The sequence below is a fragment of the Mastigoproctus giganteus genome, chromosome 4, assembly GCF_048544385.1.
Source record: "Mastigoproctus giganteus isolate SK-2022 chromosome 4, ASM4854438v1, whole genome shotgun sequence".
NCBI classification, from domain to species: domain Eukaryota; kingdom Metazoa; phylum Arthropoda; class Arachnida; order Uropygi; family Thelyphonidae; genus Mastigoproctus; species Mastigoproctus giganteus.
Genome location: NC_143578.1, coordinates 1,820,812 through 1,841,173, shown reverse-complemented (window position 1 = coordinate 1,841,173; position 20,362 = coordinate 1,820,812). Strand labels below are relative to the sequence as shown.

Sequence of the window (20,362 nt, the reverse complement as noted above, 5' to 3'; positions counted from 1 at the left end):
ACTGGTTAAAGAAGCACTGCAGGATCATCTAGACAAGAATTCAGTTATAGCTCAGATGCAGCATGGTTTTGTTAAGGGCAGGTCTTGCCTGACCAATTTGATTGGATATTATGATGTAGTCACAAAAGAACTGGATGCAGGGAATAACTTTGATATTATATATTTGGATCTTAGAAAGGCTTTTGATACTGTTGCACATGGAAGACTGCTGCACAAATTGGAGCAGTGTGGCATTGGAGGCAAATTGTTGCTATGGATAAGGGGATGGTTGAGTGGCAGAAAACAGAGAGTGGTAATCAATGGACACTGCTCGACGTGGACTAATGTTATTAGTGGAGTTCCTCAGGGATCAGTGTTGGGTCCGTTGTTTTCAGTGTTTATGAATGATATTGATGATGGGATATCAAGTTTAATGTCCAAGTTTGCAGATGATACAAAGGTTGGCAGGGTTGTTAAGGACACCACTGACACTATGCTGCTGCAACAGGATCTGGAAAGGTTGAACAGATGGGCTGAGAGGTGGCAAATGAAGTTTAACATTGACAAATGTAAAGTACTTCATATGGGAAACAGTAACCCCAAAGCAACGTATAAACTCTGCGGTGCTACACTGACAGTGGTGGAGAATGAAAAGGACCTGGGGGTAATTGTGCAGGCAGATATGAAGTTCTCTGAGCAATGCAGACGAGCTGCAAGAGTAGCTCATGGTGTCTTGTCAATGATATACAGGAATTTTTCTAGCAGGGATAAGGAGGTGATTATTCCCTTGTATAAGGCAATGGTTAGGCCACATCTTGAGTACTGTATACAGGTCTGGAGGCCTCATTTCAAGAAGGATGTAGAGCTGCTGGAACGGGTACAGAGAAGGGCAACAAGATTAGTGAATGGAACAAAGGGTTGCTCTTACGAAGAAAGGCTTAAGTTTTGCAAATTACTGAGTCTGGAGACTAGGCACCGGCGAGGTGATCTGATAGAGGTGTATAAAGCTTTGAATGGTTTGAGCATGCTCAATGCCAATGGGATTCTTCCTCTTGCTCAGAATAATCAGCTCAGAGGGCATAAATTCAAATTGAGGAAGGACGGATGTCGGATAGATGTGCGGAAATTTGCCTTTGGCCAGCGGGTGGTTGGTGGAACCGACTTCCATCACTTGTTGTTGAAGTTGATAGCCTAAACAAATTTAAGGCTCAACTGGACAGGTATTTCGAGCGAACGGAGGGGTGAAATGGGAGTGGTGTTTTTTTTTTTTTTTTTTTTGGCTGATGCTGAATAAACTTGCTTTCTTGCATCATATACCTCTACTAATGCTAATATTTAGTGTAATAAGAGCTATTATCTGCTCAATATCGCCTATATTCTTTGTTACTTTTAGTAAATAATACAGGGATTACCTTGATCTCGAGCCCGTCATCACCAAATACGGAAGATGCAGAAAGGTCAGGGAATGACCACTGCATATCCCCAGAGCAATATGGCCTTAGTTGCTAATGCTCCTAAAAACCAAATAACAAACAAACAACCTTGATCTCTTTATAGGAAAGCTTCTTATCCAACTCTGCTAGTCCATCATGTAAATTAATTAAAATTTAATAAAATTAATAGACTAAATTTTAATGTGTTCCATAACGATTGCTAAGACACTGACTTAATAACCCAGAATCACCATTGAGGCCCCAACCCAAAAACTATCAACCGTGACACAACCATCAGTATAAGAAAACATTGCCATGAGTAAATTTGAAATAATGTTTTCCTATACTGATGGTTGTGTCGTGGTTGATAGTTTTGGGGTTGGGTTGGGGCCTCAGCAGTGAGTCCAGATTATTAAGTCAGTGTTGTAGCTATCGTTATGGAACACATTAAAATGTAGTCCATTTATTTTATTGTATTTTAATTAATTAATGTGATGGAGACTAGGAGAGTTGGATAAGAAGCCTTCCTATAAAGAGATCAAGGTAATCCCTGTATTATTTACTAATAATTACTTGTACATATGCATTTTGAATCAGTGTTAATAAAATTACTTTAATTTATTTAATTGGTGAAAACTGCATGATTAAACATATTGCTTGCATTTTTTAGGTTTGCTTACAGTTGTATATAATACGATTAATTTTCAGATGTATATATATTAATTAATGCCCACATAAGGTGTGTGTAATTACTTTCCTACGAATATTCTTTTACATGCTCTCCTTTCATGAAAAGGGTCATTAATAATGATATATATATATATATACACACACATACACAACTCGTGTGTGTGCGGCGCACGCGCACACATGGTATAACGTATAGAGAAAATACGAGGAGTGGTGTGAAAGTAATGCCTCCTATTTTTTCCTCAGAAAGTTTCATTTCTACAACTATGCCTTTTTTACATCAATTAATCCTCAATCATTAATAAACAATGTTATTTTTCCACAAACTCACCATTTTCTATGCACTTCCAACATCTCTGAGTCAGTCGCTGTATTCCAATCCTGTAACTGCAAAACGGGTTCCACAGAGCGCATCTTTCAATGGGCCGAAGAGGTGATAGTCGGAAGGTGCAAGATCCGGGCTATGAGAGGAGTGAGGAACAGTTTTGCAGTGGCCTCTATCGTATGCTGCTGGTGTAGGATCATGCGTTGTTATGGAGAAGAACCTCATTAAGTCAAACTCTACGGATGCGGGCTTTCAACTTTTTCAACGTTTCCACATATCAATCTGAGTTTATTGTGGTGCCATGCACCAAGAAGTCCACAGGCAAGACCCTGTCTTTGTCCCAAAACACTGTTGTCATGACTTTACCAACAGAAGGCTGTGTTTTGAACTTCTTCTTGTGTGGTGAATTTTGATGGTGCCACTCCATTGACTTTCTCTTCATTTCAGGGTCATAATGGTGGACCCAGGTTTTTTAACCTGTGACTGTGTGTGAAAGAAAAACCTCCTTTGCTTGCATAGTGCTGGAGAAGTTCTGTACAGATGACTTTCCAGACTTCTTTGTGCTCGTGTCAGCATTTTCTGGCCCCACCTGGCAGAAACCTTGTTGTAGCCCAGTTCCTTTATGATGGTTATCATAGCAAGTTTCCCTATACCTACTGCATTGCACAATTCGCGTGTTGTGTTATGATGTGATGTGATGGTCCTCTTTGATCAGTGCATCGATTTGTCTCTCTCATTGATGTTACTGGTTGGCTTCTTTGGTGCTTGTCAGTAATGTTACTTTTCCCATTCTTAAAGTGTCTTACCTAGTGTCTAACTGTACTCACATCCACAGTATTGTCACCATAAACATTTTTGAGACGTGTGTGGATTTCAATAGGCGTCACTTCTTCCTTGGTAAGAAATTCAATCACCACTTTTTGCTTGATATGTATATCTGTAACGTCCACCATTTTTAACTATTCATGAGGTGCTATCACAAGACTGATCACTGTGCTGCTCATTATGGTGAAACTAGACCTTTGTGACCACTCAGTGACACACGAAATGATCTCTGGTGCCACATTTGAAAGCAAAAAATTAGGAGGCATAACTTTTGTACTGGTTCTTGTATATGTATACGAATTAGGGAAGAAGAGTAGAGCATATCCAAAAGAAACACAAAGGTAAATTGTGGAACAGGAGTAAAATAATGTTTAAAATTATATATAAAACACCTATTAGTTTACCTACAATGTAGATGTTTTCAAAAGTTGTTTGAAATGGAAAAAGAACAGTTTTTCTGTTCCTGTGGTAATCAGAATGCCATATGGCTAAATCAAAATGAATTAATTTGCCTTAAATGTTGATGAAATTTATATTATAAAAAAATTATAGTAGTGTAATATAAATTTAACAAAGCCTAACAAAATTATTATTAGCATTAGCCATATGGCACAAGGAAGCCTGAAGTTTATGCTTCACCAGCCCAAAAATTTCTGAATTACCGTCTGAGAGAGAGAGAGAGAGAGAGAGAGAGAGAGAGAGAGAGAGAGAGAGAGAGAGAGAGAGAGAGAGAGAGAGAGAGAGACACACACACACACACACACACACACACACACACACACACACACACACACACACACACACACACACACACACTCTGGGGTTAAATGTGCAACTTTGACATGTTTACAGACCACTCTAGAACAGGACATGATCCAGCCAAGGTTGATGTTTTTATGTGTGCTGGATGCAGTGTGAAGAAATTTGATGCCAACCCAGTGTTCTGATGGGCATTTATGAGAGTTTGAAGAGTAGGGTATATGCCCTCAAAGGAATTAAAAATGGGGCAGCCATCAAGCTCTCAGCTGCCCAGCCCAACATCAGAGATCACACTTGTGCATCGTCAGAAATCTCCAAAGCAGAATGCACTGGTCCTCCAGGAGACATGGTTATTTTCAGTGACTCTTTTGTCAGGGAAATTGGGATATATGTTGTGCAAAAAGGATAGGTGGAATGGGACCAGAGTATGTCTGCCAGGGCAAAAGTAGATGACGTAGAACAGATATTATCTTTTAAGGGCATAAAAGGTGATATTGTCGTGCACATTGGCACTAATGATATTAAGAGTAGGAGATCTGAGGAGTTACATAACAGGGCAATGTTAGAATAAAGTTGTAAGTTAGGATTCAATTTGAAAGTGTCTGCAAGACGCAATAGGAGGGAGTATATGTTGAGAGCTTTATCAATCAATTCAGCCCTGGACAGCACAGACCACCTGTTAAGTAAGCCTCAAATCTCTTACTGTTAATATAATTAGTGCCAATGTGTACAACGGTATCACTTTTTGTGCCCTTAAAAGATGATATCTGCTCCATGTCATCTACTTTTGTCCCTTGAAGACATGCCCCAGTCCTGTTCCGCTTATCTTTCTTGCACAACATTTCCAATTTCCCTGACAAAAGAGTCACTGACAATTACTAGCACCTGTGAGACCAGCGCATTCTGCCTTAAATTCTCGCATGCACAAGAGTGAGCTCTGACATTGAGTCGGGCAGCTGAGAGCTTGATGGGCTGACATTTTAAATCTGTTGAGGGCATCTAGAGCTCACTCTTTAAACTCTTATAAATGCCCATCAGAACATTGAATTGGCACTTAATTTCTTCACACTCTCTGCACCTAGCTCACACAAAGACATCCTCCTTGGCTGGGTCATTTCCTGTTTCAGAAAGTTCTACAAACATTTCACAAGTTTCTCATTTTTTTTTAAGCTGTGATTCATTGGAGAATTGCCCATTTGGTTCTCCACTGGGCAATGGCACTCCCGCTGCTTTGTGCTCATTGCTTTGCTGCTCTAGTTTGGAGCATGATTTTCTTTTAACTACAATTTAATTGATTAATAATGAAAATTAATAAATTTAATTGATTAATTGACAATATGTAGTATTGTCAATTAATCTATTAAACTAATAGATTCCTAAATGCAATGATACATGTTATGCTATCTAGTTTTAAGTTATATCTTATGCAATCAAGTTCAAGATATACGTTATGCTGTACTGTAATGTATGCGTCTCCGTAGCCAGGTGGGAAGGAGCAGCAGTGCGTAGCACACGCTTCTTGATTAGACCGGGGTTCGAGCCCGTCACCACCAAATACGGAGGATGCGGAAAGGTCAGGGAATGACCACCGCATATCCAGGAGCAATATGGCCTTAGTTGCTAATGCTCCTAAAAACCAAATAACAAATAACAAACTGTAATGTATATTGTTGTTCTATTAGTATGTGAATCTCCTTCCCCCAAGCTAGCAGTTTTTCGACTCACCTAACACTGCCTTGATAGCATCAGCAAATATTCTTGCATTCGAGTATATTCCATCCCTGTAGAAGCAGTCTCTCCTGTTAACAAGCACACAACACACTGAGAAAAATTCAACCACATGAGCCTTGCACAATCTCTCCAGGGCCAAATTGATTGACAAGGCTCTCATCATATACTCCTTCCCATCGTGTTTCGGCATATAAATTATCAGGTGATACAGAAGCCTAGGGTAGAAATTAATTAGTGTGTAATCGTCACAAAGGGGGTTAGGTAAGCTAAGGCAGATTATAAAGTCTCTGGCAAAGAATGCAAAGAAAAACAACAGACTTTTATGCTTATATTAATAGTAGAAAGAAGGTGTTGAATCACATTTGGCCAATTGATGTCAATGGGTTAACTGTTGATGACCCTGCTCAGGTTGAAGACAAATTCAATTCGTATTTTGCATCTACATTCTCACATGAGGAATTTTTTAGGGCAGGGGATGCCAGAAGTTTATCAAACTCTAATGCTGAGCAGCCAAATGACTTTATGATAACTGAAAGGAAAGTGAAGGAGAAATTGTTGAAGATGGACATATAAAAGGCACCTGGAGCAGATGGAATTTATCCAATTAAAGGGAGGCAGCAAAGGAGGTAAGCAAACCCTTAGCCATAATTAAGGTAGCATCCTTGTATTCAGGGTAATTCCCTATGGACTGGTGACATGCAAATGTATCCCCATTTCATAAAGGGCAATCAAAAGGTGATCTCAGTAATTACAGTCCTGTTACCTTAATGTCTATTGCAGGAAAAATAATAGAATCACTGGTTAAAATAGTAATGCAGGACCATCTGGACATGCGTGCAGTTACACACGATCACAGCATGGATTTGTTAAAGGGCAGTCTGAACTTGTGGCATTTTTATTTTTTCAGCATTGTTCTTTATTTCTCCAAGGTGGTAGATGAGTTTCATCAACTGGTGAAATACCACCACTTTACTTATTGGAGGCTTGAAGTGGTGAAACCCATGTTTAGTCTCTAGAGCAAAGTTTCCAGCACACCCCCCTCCCCCCATACTTCTCCTTCAACCCATGCACGGTTCTAAGTACTATAGGTTTTGATACCTTTTGTGTTTGGGGTTTTCATAAAAAAAAACCAAAAAAAAAAAAAAAAAATAGATGTTCAGGTTGTGTTTATTTAATATTGTTAGTCTCTACAAGAATAATGATTCTCTCTTTTGCTCCCTTAAAATCTGACAATCGGTTGGCCAACTGTACATCCTTCCTAAAATGATGCCTCTAGACCTGGTGGTCTCACAGGTTACCAACTGAACGAGTACAAAGAAGGGTAACAAGATCAGTGAGGGGAACAAAGGGATACTCTTACCAAGAAAGGCTTAAGTTCTGCAGCGCCTGGAGAGTAGGCATCTGTGAGGTGATCTGATTGAGGTGTATAAGGCCTTTAAGGGGTTGAGCAAGCTGAATGCTGATAGGATTCTTCCTCTTGCTCAGATTAAGAACCTGAGGAAGCACAGATTCAAATTGAGGAAAGACAGTTGTAGAATAGATGTGTGGAAATTTGCCTTTAGCCAGTGGGTAGTTGATTGGTGGAACTGACTTCCATCTTTTGTTGTGGAAGTTGATAGGCTAAATAAATTTAAGGCTGAGCTGGACAGGCATTTGGAACGAATGGAGGGGTGAAATGGGAGGGGTTTTTTTTTGTTTTTTTTGTTGGCTAATGCTGCATAAGCTTGCTTTCTTGCATCGTATGCCTCTGCTAATGCTAATGTGACATCATCAGTTGTTGCTCCTGGCAAACATATTCTGGTTCCTGACCACCTATCTTTATTACAAAAAATGTTACCTATTTCCCTGACAGTATTCTCCCAGTAAACCTAGATCAACTTCGACCAGAGCAGTGTGTGAGCTGCTAGTTACATTTTTTCTAGAGCAAGCACACATTTCTTTCAGTGACTAAAATTCTTCTCATAATGCACCAAGTTGTAATTTGAGATCTGTACACGCCTTACATTGATTCCAAAGAAAATAATCGGCAGATGAGCTACGTTTGTCTACTAGACCAGCCTTAGAATACATGCCATCTGTGGGCTGTATAGCATGTAGGCTATACAAATTACGAAATCATTTTTTGTCATTTGACTCACAGCAGAAATGCCCACAGGCAAGTGTAACAACTTTCTATGGTTCTGCAAACAAAAAAGCCATTTTTTTTAAGTGCAAATTCTTATAGCTTCTCTTTTCTTCTTTCTGACAGTTTTACACATTTGCGCATATTCTCTATTCTCTCTTTTCTTCATCTTGTTTTGTCTCTTTTTTTTTATCATGGTTCTTTCTTCTCTTAATTTATTAGGTGGAAGTGCACAATGCATTTTCAACTGATAAGTTTGGCCTCAAAAACATTTTTTTTTTTCATTTAATGACAACTGTTTTTAAGGATTTTGTTTTATTTGTTTTCTATTAACATTCGTTTTGCACTGATTTTTTTTTTTTTTTTTTTTTTTTTTTGTTATATTTTATATTTATATTATTCACTGAGTAATTGAGTAGTAAGCTCATTTAATTTAGTAAAGAAGCGGAGTACTGTTTCAATAATGATATTCAGATAGTTTGAGAAAATAATTCCACATTGCATTATGTTTTTATGCTTTGACTATCCAGGGACACTTTTGTTCCTCTGGTGACAATGACAGAGCTGTGGCTTTTGCTCTTTTTACTTATGGATGAACATATTTTAGAAAGAGCATAATCAGAAACTCTGTCATTGTCACTGGATGGACAGTGGTATCCCCCGTACAGTCATGATAGCACCGTGGTATTATTTTTTGAGAGCTAATTTAAATAAACAAATTTATTACTAATAATTTTAGATTAAAACAAATAAAAATTTGTTTTAAGGCAAGTGCGTGGATTTTAGTAGATTAGAATTGTTTTAAGGCAAGTGCGTGGATTTTAGTAGATTAGAAATGTTTTAAAGAGTGATTGTTATTAGATTATATTTCACAGATGTGATTTATTTTACACTAGAAATTAATACAAGGAATGGAATAAATCATTTTTGTGAAACATAGTATGGTACAAAAATTAAATGTACAGCAAAGACCCATATGCAAGTGGCTTTTGTTATTGTGTTTGAGTCATATGACAGTCTAGATAGTCAATTATGTTAAAATAGTCAGCTGTCCCATTTGTGAAAAATTAAATGCTTTCTTATTTTGATTATATGTTTATTATGAATTGGGAGCTATAATTATTAATTATGATTATTATTATTTTAACAATCCCTGGATGTAACCCATATCCATATATATATATATATATATATATATCATACCTGTAGAAGTGTGTGTTCACAGGCCGATTTGCATGTGGTGTGTGGTGCAGGAATGACTTCGCAAAAAAACCATACTTCCCCCACCTTGAGATTGGCTAACTACAGTCTCAGTCGAAGAGAACTTTAGAAATTCCTCCAGTTGTCAGTGGGACTCAAATCAAGACCTTAAGTGATAAGTGGTGACTACTATACTGTCACAGAGTAATTGGGAGTAATAATGTGTTGTTGGATGATTCAACACTGCATTATGAGGACATACTGAATGAGAAATATTTTCTAATGAATCCTGTGATGTTAGAATAATTATTTATATAACTGCAGTATACATTTCAGGTAAATACTTAACAACTATCTTGGAAATTATTTGTCATATTACAAAATTTAACTGAAAATGCAAATTTTATTAAATTTTACCATTTCCATACTGTATTCGTATATCTGCAAAAAAGTTATATGTATACAACATTTTGCAGATATATGAAAATAGTGTGGTGATAGTAAAATTTTATCAAGTTTCAGTTCGGTTTTGTGGTATGGCACAAATAATTCCAGACATTTTTTTTTTTTTTTTTTTTTTTTAAGTATTTAACTTTTTTTTTTTGTTAGTTGTTGGCGCATCAGCTTCTGTGGCCATAATGCACCTCCCAAAGTTTTTGCATTTTCTACTCTGATCCAAGCCCGAGGCAGGATTCAAACCTGCGACCTTTGTGTTGTCAGGCAGGCACTTGACCCACCCGAGTAGCCCGGTCGGCAGTATTTAACTATATGCAAATTTTAAAGGTATATGAATGTCAAGTTTCAGATTAACTTGATAAAACTTGAATTACTGATAAATATATTAAGTTGTAATTGATTAAGTTGATCAAAATCATGAAATTTTGTAATGTATGATAATTTGTTTAATATTGTATTTTATAAGTTAAAACTGTGATTTGTAATTTGTGTTTGATGTTAATATTAGAATCAACAGCATACATTTTCCTTCCCTAACAGAAAAATGCCTGCACAATCTGAACAGCTTCCCTTTATGAATTCATCTTCTTATGGACAAAGTACATCTGTCCCTCACAGTAAGATGCCCAACTGGGAAGTTAAAGATGAAATTGTTGTTAGTGGAATATCTGGTCAATTTCCTGAGAGTGAAAATATTGCTGAATTTCGTGATAATTTGTTTAACAAAGTTGATATGGTTACTGATGATAACAGACGTTGGAAACCAGGTTAGTTTACTTATTAGCTTCAATCATTGTGCATACTGAATAATAGCAGTATTCATTATTAGCATACTGTTATTATTCAGAACACTGCTATTGTTCAGTGTTGTGAGTACCTGTGTATTTTTTTATTTTAATTACTCTAGCCAACATGATTTTTACCTCCAAGAACTTAAATGCTGTTTTTAACCAATTTTTATGTGTAGATTTCGAAAATCACCATGATAGTTTCACATCACGTCGCAGTTATTAAATATACTGGGAGTTACGTTTTACCAAAATATGCCAATTTTGCATAATCTAGCCAGTAATATATGACATACTGATTTATTTTATTACTATTAGCCATATGGTGCAAGGAAGCCTGAGGCTTATACTGCACCAGCCAAAAAAAATTTGAGAGAGAGAGAGAGAGAGAGAGAGAGAATCATCAAGAAAGAGAAGAATGATGATATCCAATCCAGCTCTGGACCCTGGGTGTGCCTAGCCCATACTCATAAGATGTGAGCCCCTGCGGTTGCAGGTATAAGCTAATTCTCTTAATTTTAGCAATTGATTCTGGCCTTGGGTTTTCTCATGATAAACATAATCAAACTTCTACCTATGGTTTTTAGGCTCAAATTCCAAACCTAGCGTTTTTTTGTGAGGATTTGCCAAGGATTTCCAAGTATTAATGTAAATATATCCTCCAAACATAAGTTTAAAAGCAGTTTTGCTTCATAATGGCAACGAATTTCCATCAGTTCCTGTGTTTCATTCAGTTGGACTTAGAGAAAGTCATGAGAGCATGTTTAAGGTTCTACATGCTATAAAATACCAGGATTATGGTTGAAACATGTGCAGTGATCTTAAGGTTATTGGTTTGCTTGTTGGTTTGCAAGGGGGGTTTCACAAAATATTGTTGTTTTTTGTGTTTATGGGACAGCGGTGTGACAGAAGAACATTATGTTGTGCAACATTGGGACAAGTTTGTACCAGGACATTGTAATATAAAATATATTCCTTTAGTGCAATCAAACAAGGTTCTTTTTCCACCCCTGCACATCAAGCTTGGATTGATGAAAAATTTCGTGAAGGGACTAGATAAAGAAGGTAATGGATTTGCATACTTGAGAGGTGTGTCTCCTGATTTAATATATGCCAAACTTAAGGAAGGAATTTTGTTTTGGAGCTAATTGGCTCCTCGTCAATGGTGCCGTATGGGTGGTGGTATCTGCCGAGAATAAGTAACAATAGTCTTCTCCTATGGTGAAGTGTTACTTATTCAATGTAGTGCATTATCATGGTAACTTGTTATGAAGAATACACAATATGAGATATACTTAAATGATGCCAATTCCTAGCTACTTAAGTAGTTGCCTACATACAGAAATGATGTTATTGCACTAACTTGTATGTAAGTTAACTTCTTTTGTAACCTTGAGGCTCTAGCTCTAAATTACATTGTATTTCAAAATATTTAATATTTTGAAATACAATAAATGTTGTAAGAATATGTATGTATAGAAACTATACATAATTTTTTACGCATAAAATATATTAGATAGTATGAATCAGAGCTGTAATTCTCAATAGGTTCTACGTTGATATTAATATTTGTAAAATAATAAGAGGAGTTTACCTCAATATAGTACGTAGAACATTTCCGTATTGTACTCTTCAGAAATTAAAATGAAAAAATCGAAAAACTTACATTAGAGAAAAAAAATAATTAAAATCAATTTAACACAAAATAAATTTAATGCAGTTAAAAATATTAAAAAGAATCTAACAAAAATATTCAAAACGATTTTCCTTCCTGAAGCTGACAATACTTTTCGACCGTATGTTGTGATCACAGGAATGAAAATTACCGAATAGGGTTTAGGGTTGAACATGAAACTTAAATAGTGATTATTTGTCTTCGTACATGCGTGTAAAGGTCCACGCATTAGACATCAAATATGGCCGACGAACATTGATAGAATTCTCGTGTAATTTAATTTCTATGGTTTCTGCAATTAATAATCACATATAATTATGTTGGATATTAAGTATTTTGGCCTCGTTAAATAAAAAAGTATGTTTTTCGTTAATGGCATGAAAGGCTAATTCTGACGCTGCTAAACGAAAAGCAAGAACTGAGGCTTCATGTTGATTTACATGAATATTCAGAGAAAAACGCATCGAACCTTGGTAAGACGAGTCGCAGTCACTGCAAGAAATGTTGTATACCAGGTCATTAATTTGTGTTGCGAACGTGGAAAGAACCAAGCGATTGTTCAGTATAGTGTGTAATTTCCGTATTGGCCTGGCCACAATTTTAAATTCTTTATCTTTAAAGAATCTATTAAGCTGTTTGTGCCACTGTTCAACATATGGGACAGAAATAAAGTATTTTTTGATATTACTATTGTTGATTGGTGTAGTATTTTGTATCCTATCCTTAGCCTGTACCCTAATTCGATTTATTGTGGTAAGGGGATAACCCCTGTTTAAGAACCTGCTAGTTAATATTTGTATTTCTGAGCTCAAAGCAGATTCCGTCGTTGAATATTTATAGGCATTTAGAAATTAAGGATAATCGATCTTTTGTAGGTGAATGGATGATGGCTATTATAATGTAGAAGCATACCGGTGTTTGTAGGTTTTTGATAGATGCTAAATTGGATTTTATTCGAGTCCTGAGTAAGCGTGAAATTTAGAAAGTTTAATGACTTTGTATCCGTATCCTCCCTTTCCAATGTAAATTTGAGTCTAAAATGAATATTATTAAACAAATGCAAAATGTCTTGGATAGTACTACTATCGGTAATAACTAGAACATCATCTAAATACCTCCCATAGTATGTGATATTGGGTCGAAAAGGTGTCAAATGTATATGCTCAATGGTTGAGAGATAGATCTCTAACATTAAGCCGCTCAGGCTCAAACCCATCGGTAATCCAAAAATTTGTTTGTACACCTTGTCTCGAAAGGTGATATAGTTGGCCTCAACTCGCATTTTAATTAAGTGAAAAATTTCCTTAATAGGTAGCTTTGTATAATTAATCGGTATTGAGTTATTATTTAACATGTCCCAAATAATATCTAATATGTATTCAACGTTTACATTTGTATATAACAATGAGGTAACATCTAGTGAGAATAAATTGTCATTGTCACCAAGTCTACAGTCTTTAAGATTATTAAATAATGTATCGTAGTTCTTAATCCCAAATTGTATTACCTGTCTAAAGGGTTTTATAATGCTATAAACATGTGTGGCTAAGGATGAAAATGCAGAGTTCCTGTAGGAAACAATAGGTCGAATAGGAAATCCAGTCTTGTGTAATTTTACCTGACTTAAAAGTGCAGGAATATTGTATGTTCTGGCCTTCAATATTTTCGTTAGATTCTTTTTAATATTTTTAATTGCGTTAAATTGATTTTAATTGTGTTAAATTTGTTTTTAATTATTTTTTACTCTAACGTAAGTTTTTCGATTTTTTTCGTTTTAATTTCTAGAGAGTAACATACGGAAGTGTTCTATGTACTATATTGAGGTAAACTCCTCTTATTATTTTTCAAACACATAAAATATATAATCAAAATATGCAATGTGTGCTCACAAACAAATGCAAACTAAAACGATGCTAGTGAAAAAGAAAATGTGGTGGCACATGGGTTTTGTGCTTAAAAACGGATAAGGTGTCAAATAAATATGCACCTAACTTGGAAAGTGTGTTTAAGTTGGCACATTGTATCAGGATGAGCTGTACTTTAAAAAATTTAATTAAAAAACCTGACATGCAAGTTAGTGCAAATACATCATTTCTGCACACAGCCAACGACTAAGTAACTAGGAATTGGAATCATAAGTATATCTCATATTCTTAATACTTTCACTGTGAGTTACCATGATATTGCACTACCTCAAATAAGTAACGCTTCATCAATGGAGAAGACTGTTGTTAATTATTTTTGGCTTCCTTAAATTTATTTAAACTATCCACAATACCACATGGAAGTTTCTTCTATTAAACAGTCAATCTTTGGCTGAAAGCAAATTTTTGCACAACTGTCCTACATCCATCCTTTTTCAGTTTATATTCCCTTATGTGTGTTGTCTGAGAAAGAGTAAAGATGCAATCAGGTTTATTTTTATTCAAGCTGTTTAAAGTCAGTCAGGTCTTCTCAGAGATTCCTAGGTTCCAAGCACTGCAATTTACAGAGCTGAGTCTTTAATGCTAAGAATATTCTTTTGTGTCCTTGCCTAATCTTATTGCTCTTCTTTTCACCAATTCCAGTAGATCCAGTCCTTCTTAAAATATTGCTTCCAGACTTGTATGCAGTACTGAAGATATGGTCGAACATTGTCTTATAAATTAAATATTTACCTCCTTATCCCTGCTGTCAAAATTCCTGTATATCATAGACCAAATCCCATGAGCTCTCTTAGCAGCCTATTTGCACTGCTCAGAGAATGTCATGTCTGACTGCTCAATACGCCATGTCTTTTTAGTTCTCTACTATTTTGAGTGCGGTACCACTCGTCAATGTATGTAATCCCAAAATAACATACAGAACAGCTGGTATGTTATTCTGGGATTACTGCTATCCATATGCAGTACCTTGCATTTATCTATGTTAGACTTCATTTGCCACTTCTCAGCCTATTTGCCTAATTTTTCTTGTTGCAGTAGCATACTTTGATTACTGTTCATTAACCACCTTGCCAAACCTTCATATCATCTGAAAACTAAGACATTAATGCTAATCCCTTGATATGTCTTCATTAGTTCATTAATAAATATTAAAAACAATAATGGGCCTAGCATTGAACCCTGGGGAACTCCACTAATAACATTAATCCAGAAAAGAGCAGTTTCCATTGATAACCACTCTTTGTGTTTTTGCAATCACCATCCCTTTATTCATAGCAGTAACTAGCCTTTAATGCTGCAATTTTTATAGAAGTCTTTCATATGAATCAGTATCAAAAGCTTTTCTGAAATCTAAGTACATATATGATGTCAGAATTATTTTTTGTATCTCATTCCTTTGTTACTTGTATCCATATACAGTAACAAAGGCATAAGTACATAAAGTGCATCATGATTCATTGCTTGGGTACTTTTTTGAGTACCCAAGTATGTGTATGTCTCACCATCAGCATAAAGTGTTAAAGCTCTTATATGCCCTTTAAGCAATAATCTATATTTTGATTATTGATTGAAGAGCACATATAATGCCTAAATATTAACAGAAACCTCTGTTAACATTCCATCAGCAGTCTGCACAGGACCTTTCTTATTATGTTCTCATATTATTCATGTTTGCCTGCAATGGTGGCGCCTCCATAGCCAGGTGGGCAGGAGCAGCAGTGCGTAGCACATGCTTCTTGATTAGACCGTGGTTCGAGCCCGTGACCACCAAATACAGAGGATGCAGAAAGGTCAGGGAATGACCACCGCATTTCCCCGAAGCAGCATGGCCTTAGTTGCTAATGCTCCTAAAAACCAAAATAACAAACAAACAAACAAACCTATATAGGGTATAAACAGGCTCCAGCCTTCCCCCATGATAAAATATATATATATTTTATTATTAAATGATAAGTAAAGCTCAATGAGTGACCTAAACAAGGGTGGCTTGCCTAACAGTGGCCTGCCACTGTTTTCTAGTGGAGTTTGTTAAACAATGTTCATCATGTAGATGAACAAAACCATAGGTAAGATGCTAATAATTTCCTGAGAGGGAATTATTAGCATCTTACCAATCTTGAGAGGGCATAAATTAAAATTCAGGAAAGACAGTTGTAGGATAATATGCGGACGTCTGCCTTTAGCCAGCGGGTGTTTGATTGCTGGAACAAACTTCCATCTGTCATTGTAGAAGCTGATAGCTTAAATAGATTCAAGGCAGAACTAGACAAACATTTGAAGTGAGTGGATGGGTGAAATGAAAAGGGGTTTTTTTTTTTTTTTTGGCTGATGCTATATAAGCTTGCTTTCTTGCATCATGTGCCTTTATTAATGCTAATCCCTAATCTGAATGTATTCTGATTCTGAATCTGTGTTTCATATAGGCATTCCTTCCACACACACACACGCACACGCACATATACACACACTGGTGTTCAAAGAAAGTGCATCATCCCTTAAAATTGTAATTGCCATCCGAATAACGTACGTATATGGCAATATTTCTTACAGATTGCATCAGATAAGATTGACATGCATAGGTGATGACGATATATTCCATCAGCTGTTACTTTCAGCTATATAAACACGCTCTGCAAGAGTTGCAGTCATTCCTTGCTTGTATCAGGATGACGAGTTACGTGCAGTTGACGCCACAAACAAAAAGTGATATTGTTGCTTGACATGAGGAAAGATGTTCTTCCCGTCATATTGCATATAGAGTGTGTTGTAATCAGTCGACAGTGAGTAGATTTCTTTCCAACCTCAAGAATACTGTTTCTGCTGATAGGAAAAAAGGAAACGGACGCAAATGTCTCTACGTGGAAACAGGACCACATTTTGAAGCACTTAAAAACCATAAAGCTTCTTTGCCTGAGCTGAAAAGAGAATGGGAAGAACGTACAGGAGTGGTAGCAAGTGCAGTAACAGTCAGAAGACCCCTCTTCAAAAATGGACTTGTAGCCCGTCATCGTAAGAAGAAGCCCTCCTCACACAAAAAATGAAAAAGGCCCGATTAATTTGGTCTAACGAGCATATCAAATGGACCCCCAGCAGTGGAAGTCAGCTATTCTATTGGATGAGAAGAAATTCAACCTGCATGGCTCTGATGGGAGACAAACAATTCGTCATAGAAGTGGTGAAAAATTCCATCCAGACTATGGTGTCTACAGTGAAATTCCCTTCCAGCCAAATGATATGGGGGCACATTTCGTATTGCGGAGTAGGTCACCTGCAGTTTATAAAAGGTTCCATAAATGTCAATGGATACCTGGCTATATTGGAAGGCAACTTGCTGCCAACCATTAGAGACCATTTAAACTTGCAAGTAACTGCATCTTTCAGGACAACTCTGCTCCTTGTCATCAGGGGAAAAGTGTAAATATGCACTTTTGTAGTTTTTCATCTCTGCATTAGAGGTTCGACTGTAATGTGTTTACATTTGTTACAGGTGAAAAAATGGTTGGAAGGACGGTCCACCACAACTCTTAGCTGGCCAGAAAAAAGCCCGGACCTGAATCCTATAGAGAACTGTTGGCACTGTGTGGAATCTGCAGTTGCCAGAAAGAAACCAAAGGCCCTTTGTGAACTTCAGGAAGCTATAATTCATATTTGGGACTACGCACTATCAGTTTATTACCTTCAGAAATTGATTTTGTCAATGCCTCGATGGTGTGCTGCTGTCATCAGGGCTAGAGGCAGTTCAACTAAATATTAGTTTGCACCTGGTGAACTTTTCATTTTGTTTTCCATTTAAAATGATAAACCGAGGCAAATTTGAGGCCTACTGATAACATCTCAGCCGTAATTGTCGTGTTTATCAAAACTGTTGTATAAAGTTGCAAATGCTCATTTTGGAATATTTTGAGAGCACCTGTCAAATATTACTTAGCTTAGCCTTAACTATTAATAAATATCTTTTGTTTATACTTCTTTTTGTGATGCTAGTTATTAATGTAACATACCATCGTGAAAAAGGGTTAGAAATGTGAAATTCCTAGGTGATGCACTTTCTTTGAACACTAGTGTGTGTATATATATATTATCTATATAATATCAGTGTATGTATACACCATAGACAACTCTTAAACTATGAAGTAGTTGTTGTAGGCATCATTTGCTTTGTTTCTCATATTGTGCTCTGCCATGATATTGCACTACCTCGAATAAGTAATGCTTCACTAATAGAGAAGACTATTGTTACTTATTCTCGGTGAGTACCACCACCCAGATGGCACCATTTCAAGGCTATTAGCCTATCATCAGTGGATGGGCAGGTACCCTGGTATTGCAGACATGACGACCCAGTTGTGAAGATAATCACACAGTATGAGAGACGCCAAAAGGTGTATATGACAATATTTAAAATAACTAAATGCACAAGGCATAATACGTTAAGAGTTATTCTTAAGATTTGTCTATGGTGTATCTATTGGCCTATCATCAGTGGATGGGCAGGTGCCCTTATGCATTTAGTTATTTTAAATATTGTCATATACACCTTTTGGCATCTCTCATATTGTGGTTATCTTCACAACTGGGTCGACATGTCTGCAATACCAGGGTACCTGCCCATCCACTGATGATAGGCCAATAGCCTTGAAACGGTGCCGTCTGGGTGGTGGTACTCACCGAGAATAAGTAACAATAGTCTTCTCTATTAGTGAAGCGTTACTTATTTGAGGTAGTGCAATATCATGGCAACATAAATTCAAATTGAGGAAAGACAGATGTAGGATAGATGTGCGGAAATTTGCCTATAGCCAGCGGGTAGTTGGTTGGTGGAACAGACTTCCATCCCTTGTTGTGGAAGTTGATAGCCTAAATAAATTTAAGGCTCAGCTGGACAGGTATTTCGAACGAACGGAGGGGTGAAGTGGAAGGTTTTTTTTTTTTGGCTGATGCTGCATAAGCTTGCTTTCTTGCATCATATGCCTCTACTAATGCTAATGCTAACTCGTTGTGAAGGCAGAACACAATATGAGAAACATAGCAAATGATGCCTGCAACTACTTTGTACTTTCTTAAGAGTTGTCTATGGTGTATCTATACACCGATATTATATAGATAATAAACTCTTAACGTATTATGCCTTTTGCATTTAGTTATTTTAAATAAGTATATATATATATTTATATGCAAGCCAAAACCTGAGCCATCCCATTTTTTTCTACATTTCCTTTACTTTTTACTTTCCTATATTTTTCTTTTTAAATCCTATTAATTTGAAGAAACTATATTCTTCCTATACTACCTTTTTCTCCTTATAGGTTTTAGCATCTTTTCTTGCTACTTTGTGCATTATTTACTTCCTTTCTTATTCTCGCCTATATTTATCATGAATTTAACTTTTTAACTATTTTTGCTGCTTGAGGTCTCTAGTGTCTTTGTCTTTTATGCTCCAGATATTTCCATTGTATTGTTTGTTTTAGTTTCATTTTAGTTGCAGTTGGTTGTAGTGAATTAATTTGTTTTGTTTGTGCTTTTTCTTTTTTTTTTTTGTTCCTCTGTTGAATCAACTGTAAACAACATGCCTACTGTTTGTATTCCCCATATTGCCCTTAACATCATAAATATAAATTCTAAATTCCTTAAATTCATTCTAAATTCACTAATTTCTTAATCCTTTGTTTTATCATTATTTACTGGCATTGTGCTTTATGTCAGAAGGAGACTTTATATTCGTGCAATTTTTGTGGTTGAATCTTGATATTACAACCAGGGTTGTGCTTCATATGACAATATCCTTATCTATTTTTTATTTGTATATTTTTTATATCTATATCTCATATGTAATTTTTTATACATGATTTCTTTCATTCCTTTTCTCTTTTCCATATATTTCTTTACTCTTTTTCTCTATCTCTTCACTCTATTACTTATATCTTTTAACTGGTATTCATTATGGTCATTAGGTTCTTTCTATCAGTGGCCTTAGTCCCTGAAATGCTTTTATCATTTTCATTTCCTTCCTTTTCCTTTTTTATAAATACTGTATATTTGTTATTATATATATACATATTTCTTTGATAGTATTGTCATTGTGGTCATAGAGTTCAATTGTTTTTGCAGTTACTCTAACCTGTAAGTTATAAATTTATAATGTCTTTATACCCATTACATACTTAAATATATAACTGTATAATTAAGCACATATATAATTATACATCAGGTTTTTCAAAATAATGAACTTGGGTATTTGGACTTTTTTTTTTTTTTTTTCCATTGGTACCTCAAAATCCAGTACTTTTGAATATTTCTCCTAGTGTATGTAGTCAACCAAAGAAGGGAAATAGGCTAGCTGGACTTAAAAAAAAAAAAAAAAAAAAAAAAATCACTGCAGGTTGTTGGATTTATGCATTATGTTCCATTAGTAATTTCCAAACACCAGCTTCTTTCTGTTTTATTTATTTCCTAG

General features: G+C 36.0%; 1 protein-coding gene across 1 annotated transcript in view; it reads left to right on the top strand.

Moving 5' to 3' along the window:
• The window catches only part of FASN1 (Fatty acid synthase 1), a 371,433-nt gene that overhangs the window by 41,744 nt on the left and 309,327 nt on the right, over nucleotides 1–20,362 (top strand). The window contains exon 2 of the mRNA XM_090372546.1: nucleotides 10,061–10,287. Within this exon, the coding sequence (XP_090228672.1) occupies nucleotides 10,065–10,287 (223 nt within the window). The 5' untranslated portion in view covers nucleotides 10,061–10,064. The remainder of the gene's footprint in view (nucleotides 1–10,060; nucleotides 10,288–20,362) is intronic.